At 46.8% G+C, this 26,938-nt stretch overlaps 2 protein-coding genes across 2 annotated transcripts in view; one reads left to right on the top strand and one right to left on the bottom strand.

The window, feature by feature from the left end:
* NMT1 (N-myristoyltransferase 1) overlaps window positions 1-20,843 on the bottom strand; it is a 29,402-nt gene extending 8,559 nt beyond the window's left edge. The window contains exons 1-4 of the mRNA XM_080825827.1: window positions 20,695-20,843; window positions 8,166-8,274; window positions 5,448-5,592; window positions 516-634 (exon numbers count right to left, since the gene is read on the bottom strand). Coding sequence (XP_080681953.1) covers window positions 516-634; window positions 5,448-5,592; window positions 8,166-8,274; window positions 20,695-20,825 — 504 coding nt within the window. The 5' untranslated portion in view covers window positions 20,826-20,843. The remainder of the gene's footprint in view (window positions 1-515; window positions 635-5,447; window positions 5,593-8,165; window positions 8,275-20,694) is intronic.
* A 320-nt stretch (window positions 20,844-21,163) lies between these two features.
* DCAKD (dephospho-CoA kinase domain containing) overlaps window positions 21,164-26,938 on the top strand; it is a 30,205-nt gene continuing 24,430 nt past the window's right edge. Inside the window, exon 1 of the mRNA XM_080826799.1 lies at window positions 21,164-21,270. The gene's annotated coding sequence lies outside the window, so the exon portion shown is untranslated. The remainder of the gene's footprint in view (window positions 21,271-26,938) is intronic.

Raw genomic sequence — 26,938 nt, 5'->3', positions numbered from 1 at the left:
GAATGGCATCCCGCTACCCAGCCACTCCGTCGTAAGACGGGGAATGAACACACAGATGAACTAGACAACAACCGCACGCCAGAAAGGTAGCGCCTTGGGGAGCTACACAGCTTAACTCTCGATTTGTCTGAGAAGCCAGAGACTATTTCATATGGCATCTTGGCGGGGGGGGGGGGGGGAGCATGCGACTCTTGGGCTTGGGTTTGCGAGTCTGAGACCCACATTGGGTGTAGAGATTACTTAAAAAATAAAATCTGAAAAAAAATATATGGCGTCTTGGGCAGGCCTCAGAGGCAACAGATGGGGGCCAAGGTGGGGTGTGTGTGTGTGTGTGTGTGTGTGTGCGCGTATGTGTGCACACGCACACACGCACACGCGTGTCTACTCCAACCTGCTTGGATCGGCTCTCAAGAAAGTCCCTGAGGAAGGCCTGAGGAGCAGGTGTCTCCACATGACAGCAGGGCTCACAGAAAATGGCGCCCAATCCACAGAGTGGCCTACCCAGGCCTACTCACCACACCACGGTCCCCCAGGTCCAGGGCATCCCAGGTGAAGCCCTGGGGCAGGGTGTAGGGCTCCTGGCGGATGTTGTCTTTGTCAGGCTCCACAGGCCCATGGGTGTTCACCACTTCTCCTGGAAGAAGAGCACAGCTGTCAGCCTCACCCTCTGTCTTGGGGTAGGGGGTGGGGGACTCAGCTCAAACATCGACCACAGCAAATTCCTCCTGTCCCTAGGAGCCCTCCATCTAGAAGAACACTTTGTGCCTGGCAACTGCAGACCGTCTCTCCAGCTACCCTTAGTCCCCAGATGAGAGCCAACTCGTAGCAAAGCCTCAGAACAATCACTGAGATCCAAGGTGGTTGGTTTTTTTGGAAATTCTTTTACATCTCCCTTTGGTTACTAAATGGCAAACATTTATCTTGACTCATTTGGCTTCCTGCCTCCCGGCTGGTATAAAAAGGACCATCATGGTCCTGGCCCAGGCCCATCAACCTGGATGGATTTATAAGGAGTTGCAACAAGGCTGCTTTTGTGTCAACAGCAACAACAATGTACGGGGCCCACTGCTGAACCAGACGATGGCAGCGAGGCGCCAGGCTCAATCTCAGCCCTGCCAGCCTTGGCCTTCAGCAATGTGGGCCAGTTAACTGCTGCTGCCAGCTTGGGCCCTCAGTGTTTACAGAGCCCTACAAGTGTCTTTAGGCTGAATCACCGAATCTACACAATGCTTCCGGGAAGTTACCCTCTGCCACACCCCCGCCCTGGATGCCACCCCTCCCCTGTGCAGTGTGCAGACAGTGCTGGGGGCAGGGAAGGGTAGGCTCAGAAGATACAGCTCCGATGCCCATGCATGAGATACACCTGAACAAACTTGACCACTTATTTTTGGCCCTTGGAATGATTTGGTTTCCACAATTCAGAGCTCATTCATATTCACACTTGAAAGAATGCAATGTTTAGTACATTCTGAAAACGGAGCCTTCAAAAGGGACCGACTCAGTACACTGCTTGCTCCCAGCATCTGGCTCTATACACACTCGGCACTCAATTCAGGCTTTTACTGACTTGCAGAGCCCTGGCCCAAATATGTCTTTCTAATGTGCTGAAGGCAGCGGTAACGGGCCCGTGGGGAAGGTGTAGTAGAAGTGACCACCTCAGGCTGTGAGGTGAGGACAAGGCTGTTAGGACTGACCGTCTTACTCTCCCTCACTCAGCACATGTACCAAGCACCGACCCACGTCAGACACTGGGCCCAAGCGCACAGCAGGGAAAAGACAAGGTCCCCGTTCCCACAAGATGGACCACCTTCTGGGGAAGTACTTAGTAAGTCATTACCAGTGTTCTAGGGGTCACAAACTGGAAAGTGCAGGCAAGGAAGCAACCGACCACCTCCTATTTACCATCCGGCTTCCCGGGAGATTTGCTTGGGAAAGAGGTTATATTTTTCTTCCCTAGTTTAGAAACCGGCCTTTTGATTTATTCACAAAATAGGCCTAATGAATTAATTTAATGTAAGTCAATCTACTTCCAGTCCACCGCCATGTGAAATGTTTGGGGCTCACAAAGCCAAGAGGGCTATGTCCTCGGCAGGTCCCAAGGATCTCTCTGCCAGTCCTGTGGAGGTGTTGGTCGGTCCCTGCCTTGTACTGAATTTATACCTTTTCCAAAATACATTTAACTTCAGAACCTCTTTCTTATTTTTTTTTAAAATGATTTCCATGGGCAAGATATTGGTAGTCTTCCCCACTGTACTACAATCATCTCAAGGCCAAATCTTTTCCCTTAGGCTGGTTACTAGGTCCTGTGTGCAATGAGCATTTCCATTCACTCCCTCACCACGTGTTCATGGAATCCCAGGGCGTAGCAGTCCTGGGGCAGGAGCTGGTGTGATGGGATGGCACAAGCCCTGGTCACCACAGGCCCCAACAGACAGGTGAGCAGACACCTCCCCCACAGCAGGATGAGGGTCCCTGACCATGATAAGCCAGCTTTCCTAGGTCATCTCAACGCTGTTTGGTATCTGCAAGACATAGCTGACAAAGCAGAGTTCCAGGACTCTGGGGTGCCAACAGAGCTGGGGAGCAGCCCTAGGCTCCTGCACTGTCCTATTAGCAGCTGCCACCTGCGGGGAGAAGCGGGTCTTCCACCTTCTCGGGGCTCTCGAGCGCCTCCTGCTGGGCAGCGGTGGGAAACTGCCACAGAATGGTCAGGGTACACCCAGCCAACGGTCACTAGGCCACCTGGACCCAGTAACCAAGTAAGGATGCTGGGAACTTTAAAAAGAAAACTTTGTACTTTCAGAGGGCTTCTTTCTGTACATTCTCCCCACAAAATTCTCTCTGCCTTTCAACATCAAAGATCCAAAACCACGCACCACAGCAACCATGAGCGACTTGGAAGCAAAGAACGAGATTTGGGAGACCTGAAACCAAACAGATAGGGCAAGGAAGAGGGTGAGAGCGGGGAGGCTTCTCTCTCACAGCCCAAAGAAACCATGTACAAGTCTGGGTTCTCCCTTGGGTAGTTACTTGTACAAACGAGTCTAAGAATGGTGAAATTCCAATCCACAGAGGAGATTCAAAGTTTATTTGAGAACAGAACTGTGTGTGCATTTGGGAACACAGAACCGTCACTGTCACACAGCCTAGAACAGCTGCTGTTCAAAAGGCTTCTCCATGGCGAATTTAAGACTGTAAACTACAAAATCCCAGGTCTCTTTAGCGGTATACAACCTAATCACACCTCTCCCGACAAGGTGGGCAGTAAACAGTATACTTGAAAGGCTTCGCGACCACTGGTGGGGAAGATCACAGCAAGAAGCAGCTGTAAGTCACACTACCCCGAGGAGAACTAGGCTGGCACCTCAGCCACGCGGGCCAACCGAAGCTTCTGAGGTGGTACTCCCTGCGGGACGCCTCACAAAAACGAGGGAAGCCTTCCTTTGGGCCTGACCATGGACCTGAAAGGCAGCCTGGTCAGGTGCTCAGAGCAACGGCCCTTCCCCTGGGCCCCACATCACACACAGCCCAGGAGGCACATCCAGAAGAAATAACAGCTGAGCTCATTCCACCTTCCTGAGGGCGTCAGGGCTCCCGTAGCAACCGTGTGGCTTTCTCACAAACTTTCTGACAGTGAAACTGGAGACCCTACATTTATGGGAGGAGAAACGGAGGCAGATAACATAGAGTAACTGGACTGATGAGGAACAGAAAGAAGTCCATGGACCCCAACTCAGAATGGAGCTAAGTTACCCATTTGCAAATTCTTTTTCTTTTTATCTTTTTTTTTTTTAAGGTTTTAATTTATTTATGACAAAGAGAGGCAGTGAGAAGGGGAACACAAGCAGGGGGAGTGTGAGAGGGAGAGGCAGGCATCCCGCTGAGCAGGGAGCCCAATACGGGGCTCAATCCTAGGACCCTGGGATCACGACCCAAGCTGAAGGCAGACGCTTAACAACTGAGCCACTCAGGCGTTCCCCCATTTGCAAATTCTTAATGAAAAATAAAATCGGACCAAAAACCCCAAAACCCATCTGAAAACTGGGCCAAGATGCCTGGTGGCCACCACAGAATGCCTCATCAAGCATTTCACTCAGAGGTGGAGGGTGTCGCTCTTGACATTCTTCCTGCTCCTTGGTGGGGAGTCATCACTGGGACCCGCTCCTGGTAATGCCCTACTAACAGCATTACTGTGACCCACAGCCTTGCTGGAGGGCTCAGCCAGTGGGCCTGGGACCTGGCTGACCTGGGCAGCCTGACAGACAAGGCAGATGGGTCGGGACAGGGTTCTGGAATAGTGCCTGCTGCCAAATCACCACCCCTCACCACCCAGGCAGTGCTCTGCTTTCCGCTCTCCGTGGGGGCGCACCTCAGCTCGCTTCTGGATGGTGACTGAGCTGCCCAAGAACGGCATCTGCTCTATAGTAGTGCCTGAAACCTGCGGAGTGGACACAAATGCCCTCCAGGTTCCAATGCCACAGGATTGACGGGGGACCTGAGAGTCCACATGTCCACAACTCTTAGGCAATGCGCACCCTGCTGGTCTGAGGACCACACTGAGTAGCACTGCCCACCTCTGGAACAGATCATCTCTGTGGGCACAGCTGCCCCTTTCCCCTCTCCAGTCTTTGGCCCTGCCCTGCCCTCACCCCTTCTTCCCCATCAAACATTCTGGAAGAGACCAGTCACACACACAACCTAAAGGCCACTTACATTTGGTATCTGAACGCATGTCTTCTCAACACACTTTCTCAGTCACAGAGAAAATGGGCATTGGGCCATCAATAGGCCCAGAATCGTGGTGCAACTGCTCCTGAAACTTCTCAATAGTTAGGTCTGAAGTTGGCCATCAATGTTAGCTGTGGCTCAGTCTTAGAATGCGTCTCTAACTCTACTGTGTCGGTCTCTCTAGAATCCTTTTAGCTTTTCCGCCTGTCCCACCCCTTTACGAGCTCAGTAGGGCTTTTTTAAAGGGTGCCAACCAGACCTGCAGAGGGCATTCCCGGGGTAGAGCCATCACTGTTGAGCAAACTGTCAGGTGACGTGCAGTTGGGAAGCATGCACTGGCTGAGACAAAGGCAAGGGACTGGGGACTCGGCCCACGCCAACAAGCAAGAAGTCTCTCTACAAAATCCCTATGGGAAGACAGACCTGTGGGGGCACAACCCCACTCAGCCTGTGGCAATACAGTTTCTTTGTAGATTTACAGTAGATGACAACGGACTAAAGGAATCAGTGCTTGCTCTCGATACGTACTCCTGTGAAACAGTAAGGTCCCTGAACATTAGTGTTTCCTACACTGCATTTTAAAGACTACCCTCTAAAAATAACCACCAAGGAACTCCAAGACTCTTCTTCCATCCTCCCCCCACAAACTCAGTGTGGCACCCGACGCATGGGTAAGACACATCCCTCCCCATCGCCTGGGGAAGAAACCACATACATACCCAGTTTGGGGACGGGCTGCGTGTCCCAGAACTGGTAGCTTCGCTTGCTAGCCTCCTCCATGGTTTTGGCAGGCCCCTGACCCACTGAGAAGAGTTCAATGGCCTTCTGTATTTCCTGGATCCTCTCGGCTGGCAAAGAGTTCATCTGGATGAGACAAAGTTGGGGAGAGAAAAGGCCCATTATGTTAACAAGCACTTTTGATTAATCACAAGTGCAAGAGTTAAGGGGTGTAACTCAAGGAAGGGGTGTGGTTCCTCCATCCCAATCCCAGAGGTCAGATGTCATATGACAACCAGAGAAAGAGTGGTTGGCGATGCGATCTCTGGACGGTGGGTGCTTATCCTTCTTAGCCTCTTTGTTTGGTGGCCAAAGGAATACACGTTCAGTGTAAAATTTCAAACAATGCAGAAATATATACTATATATAGAAAGTAAACAGCCAACAATCCCACCTCTTAAATATAATCCTTATCATCAACAGTCTTAATTTAGGAGGTAGGGTGAAAAGAGATAAATATAATTTCAGGCTTTTTTCTATGCAAGCTCCAAGCACACACGCACAATTGTCAAAAAAACAGAATTGGGTCAGATGTTATTATTCCTTTTTTTTTTTTAAAGATTTTATTTATTTATTTGACAGACAGAGATCACAAGTAGGCAGAGAGGCAGGCAGAGAGAGAGGAGAAAGCAGGCTCCCCGCTGAGCAGAGAGCTCAATGCGGGGCTCAATCCCAGGACCCTGGGATCATGACCCGAGCCGAAGGCAGAGGCTTTAACCCACTGAGCCACCCAGGCGCCCCAGATGTTATTATTCTATATGCTGTTTGTTCTTCCTTAAAAACTATGTCTTGGGGGGGCACCTGGGTGGCTCAGTGGGTTAAAGCCTCTGCCTTCGGCTCAGGTCACGATCACAGGGTCCTGGGACTGAGTCCTGCATTGGGCTCCTTGCTCAGCAGGGAGCCTGCTTCCCCCTCTGCTTCTGCCTGCCACTTGTGCTCTCTTTCTCTGACACATAAATAAATAAAATCTTTAAAAAAAAAAAATAAACACTACATCTTAGAGACCCTTCCATGTGGACACGCAGACCTGCTCATTTGAACTGAGTCCACTTTGTGGACGGACCACAATATATTTAGCAACCTTCACTGATGGGCATTTTCGTGGTTTTGTTCTTCAGCTTTACAAAAAATGCCATCATGAATTTTCTTATACATCTATTTTGCTCACTGGGATATGATATACCTTTCTCAGATAAAGTCTAAGAAAGAGACCTTCTGGGTCAAAGGATATGCACATTTGAAATTCTAATATGTATTGTCATTATATATAATATAAATTATATATTATATAATAATATAAATTAATAATCCAATGAACAGTATGTTCATTTTTTTTAAAGATTTTATTTTTATTTAATTGACAGGGAAATAGAGATCACAAGTAGGCAGAGGCAGGCAGAGGGAGAGAGAGAAGCAGGCTCCCCGCCGAGCAGGGAGCCTGATGCGGGGCTCGATCCCAGGACCCTGAGATCATGACCCGAGCCAAAGGCAGAGGCTTTAACCACTGAGCCACCCAGGCGCCCCAGTATGTTCATTTTTTAAAAAGATTTTATTTATTTGACAGAAAGAGACATAGTGAGAGAGGGAACACAAGCAGGGGGAGTGGGAGTGGGAGAAGCAGGCGGTCAATAATGGTATTTGGTTTTTTTCCCCTTCCCATAGTGGATTTAATGTTGAGAATAGTAAAAAAATCACTGGAAGGAGCGCCTGGGTGGCTCAGTTGTTAAGTGTCTGCCTTCAGCTCATGATCCCAGGGTCCTGGGATGGAGCCCCTCATCGGGCTCCCTGCTCCAGTGGGAAGCCTGCTTCTCCCTCTCCTACTCCCCGTTTGTGTTCCCTCTCTCGCTGTGTCTCTTTCTGTCAAATAATAAAGAAAATCTTAAAAAAAAAAAAATCACTTGAAGCCATTTCTCAACAAGGTAGGAAATTCAAGCTGGAGCACGACATTTGTGGCATACAACAAAGTGTGGGCTACCGGAGTGAGACTGGATTTCTTGTGAGGCTTAGACACTGTTCTGGAGGTAATTCTAAGAGAGGGATCATACGTTCAGGCTTCTCCCAGGGTCTACTCTGAAGGGGGCAGCACTTGCCCGAAAAAAGTTTTCTTGTTTCAGTGTTGTTTCATTTCCGGAACTAACCCATCCCTCCCCGTTCTCCCGGTTCGGGTCGGGGTGTCAGTCCTGGGCCGACCGCTCTAGGCCAGTGGCTCGAAGCTGCAGGGGCTTCGCCGTTTCCAGCACGGCCACGAGGGCCATCAGGGAATGCTGGCGGTATCTAAAGGGTGGCCTTCAAAAGTGCAGGCCTCTTCTCCTCCCAGGGGTGGGGACTCAGGACAGAAAGGGCTGAGAACCGCCGCTCCAGGTGGAGAGCCTGTCCCCGCGGGCTGGCTGTCATGCACCTCGCACAGCCTCTCGCCTACGCGCACTGAGGGGGAAACATGCTCAGCAGATGGCGTGTAACCTGCTGTGGCTCCTAAGGACCCAGAGCAGTTTCATCCCCTCGGTCAGGGGCAGCAGAGGGCAGCAGAGGGATCCACCCCCTCCGTCCTGAAGCAATACCAGTGGAGACGGGTCAGCCTGAACTGCTCTCCGCACTGACCCGCAACTCCCTCCTCTGAAAAAGCGACTCTCGGTCACACGGAAACAGAGCCTCCTTGTTACCTTCACGGGCTGATCCTGGGCTGAGTCTGTCTCACTGCCTTTCTCTTTCTTCTTCTTCTGTTTCTTTTTCTTCTTTTTGGCTCCAGTGTCATTGGCTGGACTCAAACCACTGTAAGACAAAGTAAATACTGATGCAGGGTTTTTAAAAAATCATCTGTTTTGAGCGACACCGACAAAGAGCTTTCTGTGGAGCCAGACCTTCCTTAATCAGGCCCGCTGGCTTCAGGAGCTGACTAGAGAATCCAGTCCCGGAGGGGCATTCGGAGGACACCAGCAGCTCGCCGCCCTCCCGCCAGCTCTGCGGGGTGGGAACAGGGTAAGGGGGAGGGCTGTGGGAGAAATGTCCTATTTGTCCGGATGGACCTTTTCAATTCTGGTTTTTATTTTATGTTTCTTTTCTTCAGATTGCTAGAGTGCCGGCCCCAAAGGCAAATGGTCATTGTTAACGGTGGCAAATTCATACCACCAACACGTCCTGGGAGCCCTGGATCTAAAACGATGACAGCCCAAAGCAGTCTTTTTGGAAACCCTTCCTCACCCCTACTCCCACCCACCCGGCGCATCAGGCTGAGTGAGACTTCTCCAGCTGGATCTAAAGCTCAAGGCGGCACTGCAAAGGGAGGAGAGGAGGAGGAAAAAGGCAGCTCCATGTTGCTGAGGTCTGTCTCCAAGCTAGCGAAACAGTCATGAGCACTGCCTGAATCAGGCCTGCAGGACCCGGGGCGACTGTCAGCTGGCGCAGACTGGGGGATCACCATGCGCAAAGCCCGGCACCTGGGATCTGGGGAAAAGAACAGTGAGGCACCAGCCACCCCTGCCACAAAGCGACTACGTGAAACCTGCCTGTCTGTGAGCCAGTAAAGGGGCCAGGCCCTCTGCATGACACGGCCCACGAATGCAGCAGACAACAGTCTCGTAGCCACATTTAAACATCTCCTACAACCGGCCTCCTTAGCGCAGTAGGCAGCGCGTCAGTCTCATAAACATCTCCTACAGCACTTCATTGTTTCCTGAGGCCTCTCATCTTTACGGAGACACAAATCACATTATACTGTGTTTCTTTCCCATTTTCCATTCATTTGCTCCCTAATGTTTTCTCCCAATGCTTACTGATTTCTGGGTTTCCTTCCTCTTATTTTACCTTTGTATTGGGTTTTCTTTATTTTACTGATGAGCTTTAAGTCTCACCTTGCAGCTCAGCTTTCTTAACTATGGTTGGACAGCTGACCCTTGAACAACACAGGGGTTAGTTAGGGGCACCAACCCCCGACAGTTGAAAATCTGCACACAACTTTTGACTCTCCCCAAATTAGCTATTAATACCCTACTATTGATGAGGCCTTACAAATAACATAAGCCAATTAACACAGATTTTCTAGTTGTGTATATTATACACTGTATTCTTCAAATAAAGTAAGCTAGAGACAAGAAAATATTATCAAGGAAAGCTAAAGGAAAATACATTTTATAGTGCTGTACTGTTAAAAGTTCACATGTAGGGGTGCCTAGGTGGCTCAGTGGGTTAAGCCTCTGCCTTTGGCTCAGCACATGATTCTCAGGGTCCTGGGATCGAGCCCCACATCGGGCTCTCTAATCAGCAGGGAGCCTGCTTCCCTCTCTCTCTCTGCCTGCCTCTCTGCCCACTTGTGATGTCTCTCTGTCAAATAAATAAATAAAATCTTAAAAAAAAAAAAAGTTCACATGTAAGTAGACCCATGCAGTTCAAACCCCTGCTGTTTAAGGGTCAACTGCAGCTGGTTTCTGCCATGTCTACACTGATTTTGGCATTGTCAGCCTGAGACTAATGCCTAATGTTACTCTGCCATCCTCCCTGGAAATCTTCCACTGAAAAGGTAAAGTCAGTAGTCCCACCTGAGAATCCAGGGAACGTTCATCTGCAGGATGAGCTAAGTGCAGGGCTTTGGCTGTATATTCTAGACAGCCAATTTCCGAAGAATTAAAATAGTATAAAATACATTTTCCACACCATTATGATAAATTCCATTTAAGCTTTATTTTATAATTCAGAAAGTGTACCTGGTCTTAAAATGTCTTGGGGTGATTATGAATATTAATTATTCTCTCATAACAAGCGGTACTGTGTAGGGAGAAGGCAATCTGCAGCCATGAGCAGCCATCTCCTGTGGGAGATGTACCTATTCCTAGGCCTGGGAGGAGCACTGGCATCCAGACTTCATGACCTTACACTTGGACTAAAGTTACCTCCAGGGGCGCCTCGGTGGCTCAGTGGGTTAAAGCCTCTGCCTTCGGCTCAGGCCATAATCCTGGGGTCCTGGGATAGAGCGCCACATCGGGCTCTCTGCTCAGCAGGAAGCCTGCTTCCCTTCCTCTCTGCCTGCTTGTGATCTCTGTCTGTCAAATAAATAAATAAAACCTTAAAAAAAAAAAAAGTTACCTCCAGCCTGTACTGGATTTCCTGGTTGTGGCCATCTTTCTGCATCACTGTAAACTGTAGTTGGCTGTGGGACTCAGCTCTGTGGAAAAGCTTTCCATACTAGAAAGTATGTCCCTCCCATGCAAGAAAGCCCACAGTGACAGATGCCTCTTAACTGAGAGGGTATCAAGCCCAACTTTTCCCTAGGCCCATAATCCTCAGTCCCCAGATAGCTTACTGACTCTTCTCTCGCTCCACCCTGGCATAACTGCCTGCACTCGTCTGCCAGGTCTCTAGATGGTCCCTGACGCAGGGAGACTATGAAGTCGGGGAATCTGGTAAAGGCTGGAGGTTACTTTAGTCCAAGTGCACCTCCTAGGTATTATCCTAATGGGACACAGAAAGGCATACCATGGAAGGAAAACCAGTAACATTCAGAGAGGGAATAAGGCGAACCCCTTAAAATCAGATGCTCTGCAAAACCCCCAAGGCCATGACAAAGTACAGGAACCAGGAAGTCTTTTATGGCCTAAAGAAAACTTTTCCACTTAAGTAATTCAATGTTGTTATCATCTACAGGCCTATTTTATAGCCTATAAAAACACTATGTGGGGGTTCGCCTGGGTGGCTCTGTGGGTTAAGCCTCTGCCTTCGGCTCAGGTCATGATCTCAGGGTCCTGGGATCATGCCCCGCATTGGGCTCTGTGCTCAGTGAGGAGCCTGCTTCCCCCACTCTCTCTGCCTGCCTCTCTGCCTACTTGTGATCTCTCTCTCTCTCTATCAAATAAATACATAAAATCTTAAAAAAAAAAAAAAACAACAACTCTATGTGTTTTTTAAATTCCAGGCACAGTCTCACTTCAGTCTCAAGAGTATATGGAGCATTATAAAATTTAAAAACTGGTTGATGTTAGGAAACAAAACAGTGTCCCACTGTTGATACAATGTTAGAAGTCCATTTCAGCTTACTGAATGAGTTACCTCGACCTTGTCTATGAAGTACCATAAAAATATATTTTTAAATAGCTCTATGGTTAAACAAGTTCAAGGCAGAGTTGCTGCGTATCAACCTTTCAGATACTTACTAAACACATTTTCACATAAGGGAAATAGAAGAAATTACTTTTCCCAACTTCAGAAATCTTTCCAAGTAAATCACTAAGAAACGACCTTCCTGCCTTTGCACTGCTACTCAGTGGAGACACTTATAAGCAGCCATCGCCTCATGGACCCCCCTTTTGTGGAAGGATCTTCGACTGAATTCTTGTTCTTTTATGCATCATCAATATACGTGCCTGACAAACTGCAAGACCCACACTAAGCCCAGAGAGCGAATTTCATTTTCCTTGTACTGCCTTGAATTTGCACACGCAGCTACTGAGCAATAATCCTGTTTCGACTTGTACATCAAGCACAGGGACAGATGAAGAACAAAGGGAAGTTACAGAGCGGTTCTCACCGAGCTGCCAGTACAGAGCTACACCCACGAGAATGCAGTATGAGCTCACCCTGGTCTCAAAGCCAGCAACCCAGACAGGGGGACGATGGACGCAGAAGAGATTTCTTTTTTTTTCCAAAGATTTTATTTATTTGAGTGACAGAGAGAGAGAGTGAGCACACACAATTGGAGTAAAGGGCAGAGGGAGAAGCAGACTCCCTACTGAGGAGGGAGCCAGATGTGGGAATGATCCCAGGTCTCCCAGGTCCTTGGGATCATGATCTGAGATCATGACCTGAGCAGAAGGTGGATGCTTAACGGATGGAGCCACCCAGGCGCCCCCGAGATTTCCAAAGAGCTCACCAGGGTTTAGTTTTCAAGGTGATAATGGTAATTTTAATTATTCAAAAGAAACCAAGCTCAGAGGCCTTGAGAGTAAGTCTTCAAGAAGCCTCCCAGAGGGGCACCTGGGTGGCTCAGTGGGTTAAAGCCTCTGCCTTTGGCTCGGGTCCTGATCTCAGGGTCCTGGGATCGAGCCCCGCATCAGGCTCCCTGCTCAGTGGGGAGCCTGCTTCCTCCCCTCTCTCTCTCTCTGCCTACTTGCAATCTCTGTCTGTCAAATAAATAAATAAATAAAAATTATTAAAAAAAAAAAGAAGCCTCCCAGGAAGCCATTTCAAAGAGCTTCAACTTGGATTTGGGGAGAACCACACCAGAGGACCCCACTGAAGCAGGCTAGTCCTTCTCTAAGAATTCACATCATTTTTAAAGGGACCTGAAGTCCACACCCAGCGGGTGGGTATCCCAGTGTGTGCACGGATTCTGCGAACTCAAATAGCCATCTCTTAGAGAGCACTCTAAGCCTGCCAGTGACCTTAACACACTCCAAAGAGATGGGCCACAACCATGGAATACAGAACATCGAAGTGTGACTTTGACTCATTTGGTTCCAAAATAATGAGCAAAGAATTAGCGGAATTTGCCTTCCTGGGGGTAAAGGGGGTCCCTACAATGGAAATGGACATAGGAGTTCATATAAGAATTTTGAAGTCTACACTCTGAAGCTGATAAACTCAAGTCATTAATGACCAACCTGGCGAATATGGAACAAATTAGCAGAAAGACAGAGTCAGGAACAGGGAAGACAAGAAATAACCAATGTCATTAAAAAAAAAACTTTTTTTTATTTAAGTAGGCTCTATGCTCAATGGGGGGCTGGAACTCATGACCCTGAGATCCAGAGTCTTATGCTCTACTGACTGAACCAGCCAGGAGTGCCAAGAAATGTCATTTAAAAAATTTTTTTATTTATTTATGTGAGAGAAAGAGAAAGAGAGAGAGAGAGCATGAGAGGGGAGAAGGTCAGAGGGAGAAGCAGACTCTCTGCTGAGCAGGAAGCCCAATGTGGGACTCAATCCTGGGACTCCAGGATCATGACCTGAGCTGAAGGCAGTCGCTTAACCAACTGAGGCACCCCGGTGCCCGAAATGTCATTTTTTTAATGAAGGCCAAGATATTCTAAGTTCAAACACAAAAATCCCATGGGTGCTCTGCTATAAAGTCAGGGCTCTGGGGAGGAGCTAGAAAATGAGCCTCAGTGCTGATTTCTAGAAACAGAATGCAGTACCAGGATGTGTGAGTGGGTGGGAGGGAAGGGCACGCTGACAGACAAGCAGCACAAGCAAAGAACTTCCAGAAAACACGACAAGCAGGAAGGGTCCATAACACACGCCTCCCCTCCACCCTACCGGGTAACAAAATCCACTCAAAGGGGCATGACTGGGGAACAGAAGGCTGTACTGTGGGGGAGTACAAGCTCAGCCACCAGGCCTGGAACGACTGTCAGGGCCACCCAGCTTAACTTGCTGTTCACAGAAGCAGAAACCAAGGCCCAGACACGTGAGGTAAACTGGTCACCAACCAACTGGTGACCAGGGACAAGCCACTAATCTCTAACGACGTGGACCGTTCCTTCCCGAACACCACGATCTTTTTTCTGTGGGAATTTCTCTGAGTCTCCTCCAAAGCCCAAAGACAGTTTCATCATACAAGGCCCTAAAACAAATTTCTGTGTCTCAGAGGAGCACGTATGAAAGGCCAGGAGGGCCTGAGACACACTTAATCCAGGAAGCCGCCTCGGGCTACACTAGCTCTCCCTGGTATCTGGCTAAGATTATGATCTCCCAAACGACTGAATATTTTACATAGAATAATGGTTTGCTTCCTACCTTCCCAGTAAGATTAAAAATTTCCTGAGCATAAAGACATCTGATACAGCTGTTTCCTAAAGCACCCCCAGCTGCGCCCAGTGCACAGTTAAGAGTTCAACAAATAACGTGCTTGACTGACGCTTTCCCAGCGTAATAGACTAAAATAAGACCCTGAGAAGCTACAGTCCAAAAGAGCGTCAGCAAAACATCTCCAGATACGTTTCCACAGGACAGCTGTGTTAATAGTCTATGAAAAGTGTGAAGGGGCGTGTGGCTGGCTCAGTCGTGAAGTGTCTGCCTTTGGCTCAGGTCATGATCCCAGGGTCCTGGGATCGAGTCTTACATCCGGCTCCCCGCTCAGCGGGAAGCCTGATTCTCCCTCTCCCACTCCCCATGCTTGTGTTCCCTCTCTTGCTCTCTCTCTCTCTCTCTGACAAATAAATAAATAAATAAAATCTTTAAAAAAGAAAAAAGTGAAAACAAGAAAGCTCCACTGAAACTATTTTAAATTGTTCCAAAGTCTTTTTTTTTTAAGGTTTAATTTATTTATTTGACAGAGAGATCAAAAGTAGGCAGAGTGGCAGGCAGACAGAGAGAGGAGGAAGCAGGCCCCCCGCTGAGCAGAGAGCCAGATTCGGGGCTCCATCCCAGGACCCTGGGATCATGACCTGAGCGGAAGGCAGAGGCTTTAACCCACTGAGCCACCCAGGTGCCCCTCGTTCCAAAGTCTTAAACGCAGACCTCGGGTTTAGTTTTGATTATGAGACCAAAGGAAAAAAAAAAAAGAGTTCCGAAAATAAAATTCACAACTTCTGGTCACTTATTTCCCATCCCCGAAAACTGGAAGTTAATTCTTTTGGCTAAAATTCAAAATTTCCAGAGAAACCGATTAAACAAATCCTAGGCTCTAACATCCTTTTGATTCTACTTTTGCATATCAGGAAATCCTTCTGCAAATCCATTTACTTATGAGGTGTGAGAGGCTCACCAACAATCCTCCTGGTACTCAGAAGGCTCAAAGAAGTGAATGAGAGGCGTAGGAGGATACCGGGGTGGAAACCACACCGTCTGACTCAGTCTCACATGCCTATCCTCTGTACGGCTGCGGCCGCCGGGTCACTTACAGCAATACCCAAAACTCTGCACTCCCACCCATCAGTTATTTATATTAAAAACTGCGTGTGAATCTTAGATGATGGAGGGAAAACAAACAAAAACCACTTTAGTACTCTGCCGTCAAGGTGCCCCAGGAGGCCTGTGAAAAGAACAGCAAGTTGTGGGAAGCAATTACAAAAATTGTTTTATTGCCATCCTCTGCCCTTCCTGGGAGAGTTGGCCAGAATTTTGAGGGTGAACAAGCCAGTTCCTGCCATGGAGAATAACTGGGTTTTTTTAAAAAAGGGGGGGATCACAAAGGCTCTGATATACTAAACCGTTTAGAATGGGACTGAGACAGAAATGTAAATTCCACATCCTCTGGGTTGCTTTGGCGAGCCACACTGTAACCTGGCAACTCCAAGGTCAAATCAGATGCTGTTCAGAGACCATTTTCAGTAATTTTTTGAGCACTGAATGACTCACTGCTAGCAGAAATTTCACACACCAGAACCTCTGCAAAAGATATTTGTCCACTGAGAAGAGTTTAAAGGGGCCAGCCATCTCCATCACCAACTGGCTCCCTAGTCTGGGAAAGTTCATGGGTTACTGAATGGATGCAAAGGCAGGACTCACACTGCTGCAGGGTTGGGAAGCAAGAAATCAAGGCAGTAGGGAAAAAACATCCAGTAAATTTGGAATGGATCCTCCAGGGTGTCCCAAGGAAGAGGTGGAGACACAAATCCCAAGCTTCACTACCAAAGCTCAATCAGTCTTCGTAAGTGAGGTCTAGGAGATAATCCACGGAAAGGGCTTAGCGCAGTGGCCAGCACATAGTGATAGTAACAACAGACAACATTTATCAAATGCCTGACAAGAGTGCGACCTCCTCAGCTGCCTCTCAAAGTCGCAGCAGGAGAAGCAGTAGAAAAAACTTTCTAAGCAAGTACCGACCCTGTCCAAGAATTTCACTTTAAGCTTGGTTTGTTTGTTTGTTTGTTTGTTTTGGCGCTCCCAATAGAGCAACAGTCCCAAGAGCACCATCCTTGAGGAGTCAGAGGAGAGGCGTGCAGGGTACAGGTTTCAAACACGGTTACAGAGAAGAGCTGAAGAAGCTCCTCCTAAAGTCATTCTCAAGGGGCGCCTGGGTGGCTCCATGGGTTGAGCCTCTGCCTTCAGCTCAGGTCATGATCCCGGGGTCCTGGAATTGAGCCCCACGTCGGGCTCTCTGCTCAGCGGGCAGCCTGCCTCCCCCCCTCTCTCTGCCTGCCTCTCTGCCTACTTGTGATCTCTGTCTGTCAAATAAATAAATAAAATCTTAAAAAAAAAATAAAGTCATTCAATCCGTGGTCCCCAACTCTATGGCCTCTGCAGACCAAGGGTTAAGTGCAGACTTAGTGAAGCTGGGAGATTTGAGAGTGAGCACATCAGTTTAAACAATGTGAAAAATCAGCAAAACTGGTGTGCCATGAGCAGCAGTCTCCCTGAAATAGGCTCTCATTTGCTTTTCATTTCTTCTGCTTTCCAGTTTCTTCTCTTTGAAGCGGCTCTTGATTAGTTTCTTTTTTAATTGCCACTTAATTGGGAAATAAAATTAGAACACTTATTTGATATCAGTGATGAGGTTTCTCTTTTCATTTCTGCTTTGATCTAGTTTTGAAAAACTGAAAGCTGAAGGGAGAAATTAAGAAAAAGGGGCGAAAAAGATTTCTTCTTTCCAAGAGCTAGATGCAGCTATAAGCCACCGAATATAAATATGGAAAGAACCACTCTCGGAGAATCTGACGGATAAAACAAAAAGCAAGTGAGGCTGGCTTTATGGCACTTCCTTTCAAAGAGATCGCTGTTTTCTCTTAACTTTTTTCGTAAGAGATAACAGCTCAGGACTAGCGAGGAAAACTTATAAGAACTCATGTTAACCTGTCCCCATGAAGTAAGAAAGCAGGATGGGAAAGAGACATCCCTATCAAAGGGATGGCTTACCAGCATCTCAGTGGTATCAATGACATTGAAAAATAAATTCTAAAAGAATCCTAGGAACCAAATAATATAAAAGTCCTTTCCTGTTCCAATCATCCAAATAAACTTTGTTAACCCAAAACTAAAATCTACTGCCAGCTAGTAAGTAATTTACTCTTTAGTAACAATTCTTGGAAAGCCTTTCACTAAAAACAAAGAAGCAAATTAAAGCATACGGATGGATGGCGAACCGCAGGGGAATACAGCATTAAGATGATCTTAGTCTGGGGGCATCTGGGTGGCTCAGGAGGTTTCTGCTCAGGTCATGATCTCATGGGTCCTGGAACAGAGCTCCACATGGGGCTCTGCACTCAGCAGGGAGTCTTCTTGGGATTCTCTGCTTCTCCCCTAATTCCTGTGCACAACCACGCCTGCACACTCTCCCTCTCAAATAAATTAAACCTAATTTATTAACTGTAACTGATGTCAGGCAAGTAACTGGGGGAAAAAATGCCACCTGCCTTTGTTGAGTAGATTAAAAAAATAGTATATAGAAAAACTGTAAAGATACATACATAAAAAATACAAACACACAAAATAAAACATACACCTACATTGCATGTATGCATGTGCACGTGTATGTGTGTTTCAATGTATATGTGAAATCTATACTCATCCAATGTTTAATTATGGTTGTTTCATTAGTGTAAAGTACTGTGAGCCCATCCTGGAAGGAAGGCCTCAGTGAAAGGCCTTGTGAAACTTGGAGGATCCCAATTTTTGTAAGTACTTCACAAGAAACTGTAGTAAGGCTCACAATGAGACTGAGTTGGTATAAGAAAGTGTGTCTGTAAGAAAAATCTAACACTCTTTCCCTCAGCGAGGAGAAACTCTGCCAACACTGAACTCTGAATTTTAACATTTGCCATTTGTTCATCCACCAAATACTCACAAACGCCCATTAAGTGCCAGGCGTCTCAAAGCCATGGTCCCTCTACTCAGGCACCTTACAATCAGGTGAGGAAGGGAATGGACACACGTTACTTGATAAAAGCTACAAAAAAAAAAAAAAACGAGGTATGTGATAAGAGCACAAGCTGGGGAAAGGACAGGAAGATTTGAAGGAAGAGCAGGAGGGAGGGGACAGGCTGTATTCCCCACGTTATCTCATTTAATCCCTACAACTGGAGGTTAAGTAACTTTCCCAAGGTTACAGGACAACTAAGTGTCAGAATCAACCTTTGAACCCAGGTATGAATGAACCCAAAATCCATGCTCTTTCAGTGCCACACTGCTTCCCAAAAATCATTTCCTCCAACAATTAATGAGAAAATATTAACTCTACTTCAGATTCTGAGTGCCAGAATTAGCCTGTCCTCCAAGCTAGGTCTTCTGTTTTCACCTGTCACTTCCAAACTCATTTACACAGACCTCCAGATTTGGCATATGTGCTGCCGAAGTGAGCACACACAGACCTCTAGATTCGGGATGCTGATAAATTTGTTCACCCAGACCATATATAACCATGTACAACCACAACAAAACACCGTCAAAGTTTTTTTTTTTTTAAGGTTACCACTTTGTTGTACTATAAATAAAACACAGAACTTTCTGCCAAATTGTTTTGCAAACTGATTCACAGATCATAGAGAATAAAACCAATTAAAGAGCTATAGATGCTGGTCAAGGTAACAGTTTAGCAGAGAAAAATAAAAGCAACTACACACAGAGCAAAGAAAAAGCTTTACTTTCACTTCTGAAAGGACTTCTGAATTCAACAGCTCTCATCTATAATTAGGATTTCTACTCAGGAGGGCTGCACTTTCCCTTCTTCCTGTTCCTACTTCCTCTTTAAAAGCTCTTCCTTTCTTAAGAATCCCAAACTTCAAGGCTTTTGTTACATGAGATCTGTTGTGAGTTATAGCAAAAGAACACACTCTTATAAAACCAGATCTGACAAACTTCCTTTTCCTCTACATTCTTCTTGTGATTTTTTTTAAAGCTGCTCAAAGAACATAAAAGCTAGATCTTTTAACCTAAGGATTCATCACAAACAGATTATAAACAACTTAATTAATCCTTTGTTCTTCCATCTCTACAAGATGGTGGAATTTTTTAAAGTTTATCCAAAGATTTCAATCTTTTACCTTTACCTACAGGCCTACCGCTAATATTGCAAATGACTTCATGACTATGAAAATAGGACTATCATCCATACACACACACACACACACACACACACAGGCACAAAATCAGACTACCACAGGCTCACCCAAAGTTATACGTCCAAAAAGTCTCTCATAACTTTCTGTTAAAAAACATAGGGACAGGGGCGCCTGGGTGGCTCAGTGGGTTAAAGCCTCTGCCTTCCGCTCAGGGCATGATCCCAGGGTCCTGGGATAGAGCCCCGCATGGGGCTCTCTGCTCGGCAGGGAGCCCGCTTCCCTTCCTCTTTCTCTGCCTGCCTCTCTGCCTGCTTGTGATCTCCGCCTGTCAAATAAATGAATAAATAAATCTTTAAAACAAAACAAAACAAAACAAAAAAACATAGGGACAGAGCTTCAGCACTGGCCACTGTAACGATATGAAGAAAGAAGAATGATAGGGTATGGCTTACAAGAATGAAAACTGATTAGGAAATAGAGCTCAACTCTGAAACGCCTGATGAATTTCTTCTGTCCAAGCAACAGTTACTAGTAGGCAAGACTCTGAAGTACAGGAACTGCAATATTAAACCCATTTCTAATCCCTGTCCAAGCTGCACCATCGGCCAATTTCTTGAAGCTTTGAGGTTATTTCACAAAGTTAAAAGAACAAAGATCCTGGAAAATCTAATTATATACTGTTCAGGAAACTTAAAGATTATCTGGAACAACGGGCACCATATACATCAAACCATTATCATACAGTAATTACACTGTAGGGTTTATAAGGTAAGTTTGTATTTTGAGATTCTCCTCTTAGTGACACTTTACAACATAATTATGGTTTGTACAACCTGATATATTTCCTCATTGAAGCTGAGTTGCAGCGAAATGTTTTATTATTCGTTTATTGCTAATCACGTTGTTCACACACATCTATAAGTAACGTTCCCTTTGAACTGTACTGTTAGATTGGCCCGTGTTGTGCCATCGAAAACCATCGTCCAACATGCTCTTTTCCCTGAACGCGGGTGAAACACACGAGTGGAACATTACACAGAAGAACTTTTATATAATAAAAGTATTCAATGTCTCCGGCCCTTAATATACTGAGCACCCACCCTGGTAAATGACAAAGACAGCAACCAATCGCCAGGCAGGATACCAATGTCTCAGCCAATTAGAATATGGAGGTGGGGTTACCCTAAGCTCCCGGTGACTTCCCCGCACCCCAGAGACCCAGGTTGTGGGAGACTGGACGGGAATTGGACTCCGAGGATATCGTTACCCCCGGCTGTAGCTGTTGTCCTCCTCGTTCTCGCAATCGCTGCAGTGCTCATGGCCGTTTCCGTTCCCTTCCATCATCTGCGGCAGCGGAGGTGCCGGCGGCTTCACTGCTGTCTCACTCTCGTCCGCCATCTTGAGTTGCGAGAGCCGGCCTCCGCGCCTCGCTACATAGGGGGTTCCTATTGGGCGAGAGGAACTTGCGATATATTCTGGGTTTTGTAGTTTTTGTGTCGAAGGGAGCCGTATCTAGGAACAGCTCATTCTCGTGAAACCGGAACAAGGTGGACTACAATACCCAGAAATCATAAAGGGAGGCTGTCCTGGGTGGGGGACCGGCACTACCCGGAAGTCCTGGGCGTTCAGCTGCGTTTCGAGGAAAGAAGGGACCCAAGGTTGGCGGGGCCGACGCTCCGCGACCGGGCGGCGCTTGGCATACTGGGAATTGTAGTTCGATGCTTGCTTAGGGTTTCGGGATGAGGCGCCAAAATCCAAGGTTTGACCTCAGCCTGCCCTTGCCAGTGCCTGGGCCACAGGTGAGCCGTTATTGGCTGCCGTTAAGGACCGTTACCATTACCGGGTAAGTAATGAGGCCTGAGGCCTGTGGGTGCGACCCATCGGGAGCCCGAATGCGTCGGGCCTTCTTGCACAGCCTTGGTTGTAAGAAGCCAGATTGGCTTCTGGCCCCCTTTCCTCCCTTGGGACTCCAGGCGGCCCCGGTCGTCGGGAGTTCGAGGCCTCTTGAGAGACGGTGGATTGCGGTGTGTGGAGCACTGATCCTGAGCCAGGAGACCTGACTGCTTAGTTCGGCCCTGCCACTTCTTGGCTTCCAGCAACTGCTCTCCACGAAGCTCACACCGTTCCTAGGTGTGAGCACTTTTTAATGAGCACTTATATGCCAGAGTCTGGGGTAAGGCTTTTTGTATAGCTCATTTAATCCTCTCAACAAGCCGAGAAGATGCATTGTTGTATTATCCCCCTTCCGCACAGACGAAGAAATGTGGCCCAGATTGGTTGGTAAATCATTCAGTCACAAAGCAAGTAAGTGCCAAAATCAGTGTACAAATTTGTATCTGTCGGCCCTTCGGCCCTCCGAATTCTCTATCACTACAAAAGTCCCGTTGTCTGCTTGAAAATCAGTTATTAGAAAGTAATGGTGACATCTCAGTATAGTTTTAGCATTGACTGAATGCTTCAGTCCCTTGGGTCTCACCCCAGTGTTTTTGAATAATTGCATCTGAGGCTTGAGGCCAGCACCTGAAGACATGGTTCCCATTTCTAGGGATTTCCCATTCAGGTTGGATTGTGGGTTGTACAGGAAGGACATGTTCTTATCCTCAGAGAGCTCCATGGCCAGAAAAAGGAATGATCTTTGCCACTGGGAAACTCTCAACGTGGAAAGAGGGAGGAAGTGGGAAGAAACACTCCCATCTGACTCAGGGAGACAAAACAGGATAGAGCTAAATTCGTTTTCCTCAGTGGCAGGCACAGAAGTATATGTGATCCCAGGGGCGCCTGGGTGGCTCAGTGGGTTAAAGCCTCTGCCTTCGGCTCCGGTCATGATCTCAGGGTCCTGGGATCAGGCCCCGCATCAGGCTCTCTGCTCGCTCGGCAGGGAGCCTGCTTCCCCCTATCTCTCTCCGTGCCTCTCTGCCTCCTTGTGATCTCTGTCTGTCAAATAAATAAAATAAAAAATCTTTAAAAAAAAATATGATCCCAATCAGCAGATAATCCCCAGTCAGAAGGGAAGGACATCCATTCAGACTTAGTGCTGTCACCCACACTCATCTTTCCAGGACCAAGACTGCTGTCCATATGATGTATTCTATGCAGCTGCAGGCCAGAGGAAGACACCAGAGATGATGATGATAAAGCCTTATATGTGCTTGATGGATTTGATTTCTAAGTGTTTGGCTTGTAGGTCATGTGACCTTGTAAAGTAGATAGGGAAGGAGACTTGAGAAAATTGAGCCTGCAGCAAAACAACCACCACCACCTCACAATGATACTTAGTAGCAGAACCAGAACCTGCATCCGGTATTCTGATTCCCAACCCTGTATTTTCTTTTCTCACAGATAAGCAGAAGTTGGACAAAAGCTAATGAAACATGACCAGGGCAGAGTGATTACAGGGTCCACTGTGAACCCTGCCGTTCTTGCAGTTCAGAGCTTAAGAAAGACACTGCCTTGTATTTTACTCCAAACTGAGCAGTTTTTGCTCAGTGGAGAGCCTTTCTGGGAGGTAGACAGGCAATGTGACTATCATGTCCAAGCTCAGAATGCAAGTCCCAGTCCAAAGTTCTGGAATCCAGCACCTCTGAGAATTTCAGAGTTCAAAGGTACCTGAAAGGCAGTTATTCCCCCTCTGTTAGGATCTTTCAAGTTAGAATGCTCACTTAGATTTTGTAGAATCTGTTATTTCTCTGTAATAAAATATAAGTTACATTTTTAAAAAGAAATTGAGTGTATGTGTTACTTTTTTTAAATGACTGCTGAAAACTTGAATATTGCCACATGAGATTTTGGAATGTAAGTTTACTTTTGAGTTTATTGTCACGTTGGGACAGTTTCCTAAATTGGGTTTGTGGATAGTTTCTTGGAATTCCAAGAGTTCTCACATTTGTTCCTCCCCGTTACCCCCCCCCCCACCCCCTTTAACAGAGAGCCTTCTACTTTCAGACAGTTCTTACTGGTGGAAAGTTGGCCAAGTTCAGCCTTCTGGAGTTACATGGAAGCTTATGATCCTGTGTCCCTCTACATAATTATTACATATTCTTCCATTAATATCTGGTTCCCTGAAATTCTTTTTTCCAAGGTAAACTTTCTTAGCTTCCTGAGTGCCTCATCACATTAAAATAGCAGGGTTTCCCCATCTAGCCCTGCTGGCTCTTTCTATCCTCCCCATTCTCGCAGAAGCACTCTACAAAGGCAGTGAGGTACAGCAGAGCCCAAAGGGTGGCTGAGGAATGTGCCTGTGAAACCCTGCAGATTCTAGACTTTACTCCTACTGTGGATACCTCTGCTATCCCTTCACAGTTGTTACTGGAGACAGAAAATTATAGTGATTAAGAGAACATACTTCAGAGTCTAACTCTCTGGGTCCTAAATTCTAAAAAATAAAAAACTTTTATTTTTTATTAACATATAATGTGTTATTAGCCCCAGGGGTACAGGTCTGTGAATCTACCGCTGCCTGATGAGTGACCTTAGGCAAGTCACTTTACCTCTCTGAGCCTCAGTGTCCTCACGTATGAGATGATGCAGACAAAACACTTAGTGAAGTGTCTGAGACAGTCAGTATCTACTAAATCATTATATCCCTTCCCAGGAAGTCAGCATTCCCTGTGATGATCAAAGAAAAACTTTCTCATGATGTCCATCACAGATCAAGGCCCTGGCTGTACTCCCAGCATGTCAGAAATCCATTTCTTCTAATGGGCCTAGGAAAGCATGAACCAGATTGTGGTTCATTTTTCCAACATCTTGGGGGCACTCACCACATGCCAGGCTCCACGGCAGGAACTAGAGAATGAGGGATAGAACAATACAGTCGTGCCTATCCTGGCTTCGCTCCACACCGTTGGTAGCTACACAGACCGACCGTTATGGTACAGTGTGTGAGAGAGTGGAAACGCCAGATGCAGCTCAGCCTGGGGGCACCCTTAGCCTGGGGAAAGAGGTTCTGGACGAAAAGATGGCTGAGCTGAGTTTTCAAAGGGGAGCCAGACAAATGGGGTGGGGGTAGGGGCGAGTCCAGCTGCCTGAGAGTGGGTGCTCTTGAGGTCCCGCAGCAAGAATTATATGAGCATTTTGGAGACTGAGACTGGAGAGGCAGTCAGGAGTCAGACCAGGAAGGGATGTGGAGGCCAGGCTGAGGGGGTCGGGCTTTATCCTGAGGACTCTTGGAAGCTGCTGAAAGATTTTTAGCTGGGGAGAGAGGGGATGAAATTTTTTAATTTAATTTTTCTTAATTTTTAATTTTTTTATTAACATATAATGTATGATTAGCCCCAGAGGTACAGGTCTGTGAATCGGCAGGTTTACACACTTCACAGCACTCACCATAGCACATACCCTCCCCAATGTCCATAACCCCACCACCCTCTCCCGACCCCCCTCCCCCCAGCAATCCTCAGTTTGTTTTGTGAGATTAAGAGTCTCTTATGGTTTGTCTCCCTCCCGATCCCATCTTGTTTCATTTTTTCCTTCCCTACCCCCCAAACCCCCCACGTTGCCTCTGAAATGAGGATGAAATTTTTTGTCATTGAAAGATCATACTAGGCAGCAGCCTGGCTGTCCTAAGGAAGAGAGTTTTTCTCGGAGGAACAGGGCTGGTGTGCTCAATTGTGAATAAGGGATGATCTTGGGCAGCTTCCTGTTTCCCCTGGAACTCACTTTCAGGAAGGGTACCCTTCCTTCCTATGATAGCTCCTGACACATGGGTCTGGAACTCAGTGGGTCCAGCCTTCTGTGGCTTAAATCTGTGGGATTTAAAGTGTGCCAGCCATTTCCTGCTCAGTGAAGTTGGGAAAACCAGGTGCAATTTGAAAAAATAACACGGCCTGACTGGGTATGATTAAATGAGCTGGAGAGATAAGTTAACTGAAGTTTGGGGTGGGGCGGGGGGGTGCAGATCTTTGGGTCACCATTGTTAGAAAGGAGAAAAGCAGACTTTGAACTTGGCCTTGGAGGCAACTTAAGTGCCGGATCCTCCGTTATAATTTCTGGGGGCCACGTGGACCTACCCCTGAGCTGGCTCACAGGTGTGGTTTTACTTTTTTGTTTGTGCGGTTGTACAGTTTGCAACCGTTTTCTCCTGTGTTCCATGAAGGCAGGGAATTTGTTGGATTTTCCTGTATCCTTTGGGCCAGCACAGAGTGGGCCCTCAGTATTTGTTGGATTACTTAATGTGTGAATGAATGATGAGAAAGAAGGGTTAAAGGCTTCAGGTGTGGAAACATTACAGGAAAAGGGCAGAGGCAGGAACACACAGTATGGTGACCCATTGTGTTCGTATAGTGTTTACTGCTCACAGAATGTGCTAGCACACTGTTTCTTTGATCCCCACCATCAACTGTCTCGCCTGACACTGTGCAATGAACAGGGCAGGTGTTACTCCCATTTTACCATGAGAAAACAAGAAGTTCAGTGATTAGTCTGAAGTTTCAGTGCCACTTAGTCTGAATTTAGACTTGAACCTGGTGTTTTAACACTAAGTCTGGTACAAATAACTATATCACTTTTTTTCTTGGCCTTCCGCAAGGGAGAACATATGGTGAGACATATGGTGAGACATATGTCTAGAGAGGTGATCGGGGCCAGGTCACAGAAGGCCTTAAGTTTCAGGGTAAAAAGTTTGGACTTTATCTTTCACCTGGTGACAACCTATGGGAGGTTGGTTTTTTTTTCCCCCTGAAGCTGTTTAATAAAGGATAAATATTAATGGTATTTGTAAGGTGCGGTATAAATTTAATTGCATATTAATATTTATTTAAAATAAACATACGGAAAGTTAGTTTAATTTTAAGAACCAAGAGTCAAAGACCAAGGAGTCAAAAGAGTCATCCCTCTCAGACTCAGAGGGTGGTTCATTAAACAACTTGAAGCAGCACCATAGTCCATGTATCGTGCTTAATGCCGAGGACACAGAGGTGACTGAGATGCAGGTCATTGTCAGGATGAAGTGAGACTGTGTAAGCAGCTAGAGCCAGTTTATTACTGCTATCCTGAATAAAAGAGGATATGTGTTGGAATCGAAAAAGCCCTTAATGGCAGCAGCTCCAAACTTCCAAGGCAGAACTTCAGTTCCAAGGATGTACTTGGGTTGAGGGCCCTGTGGCATCCTTCAGCCTTTCCTCTGGGATCATCCCAGCGGAGATGCAGAGCAGAGTTGCAGCTCCTGTCAGCCCACTGGACCACAAGGTTGCCTACTTAAAAGACATGGCCCCGGAAAAAAAAAAAAAAAAAGACAAGGCCCCAGCCTGTACACTAGTGCTCACAATACTGTAAGACAGTGTCTGGGAAAAGCAGGATCATCTGCAGGGGTTTCCTAACAATATGCCCCAAGAAGAGGTTGCTAATTTGAGAGAGGGGAAGGTGTATTCCTATTCCTGTCATTGCCATGGCAGCCACGGTTGCGAGTTGTGTATCCCTCTGATGTGACAGGAGTAGGGACAAGGTTCAGAACCACAAAGCTAGGTTATCTGTAAATTGTTTGATGCAAAAAGGAAACAGGACTGTTAGATCTG

The sequence above is a fragment of the Martes martes genome (assembly GCF_963455335.1).
Source record: "Martes martes genome assembly, chromosome: 16".
Taxonomy (NCBI): domain Eukaryota; kingdom Metazoa; phylum Chordata; class Mammalia; order Carnivora; family Mustelidae; genus Martes; species Martes martes.
The sequence above is the reverse complement of the archived record's forward strand: the minus strand, read 5'-3'. Positions and strand labels throughout refer to the sequence as shown.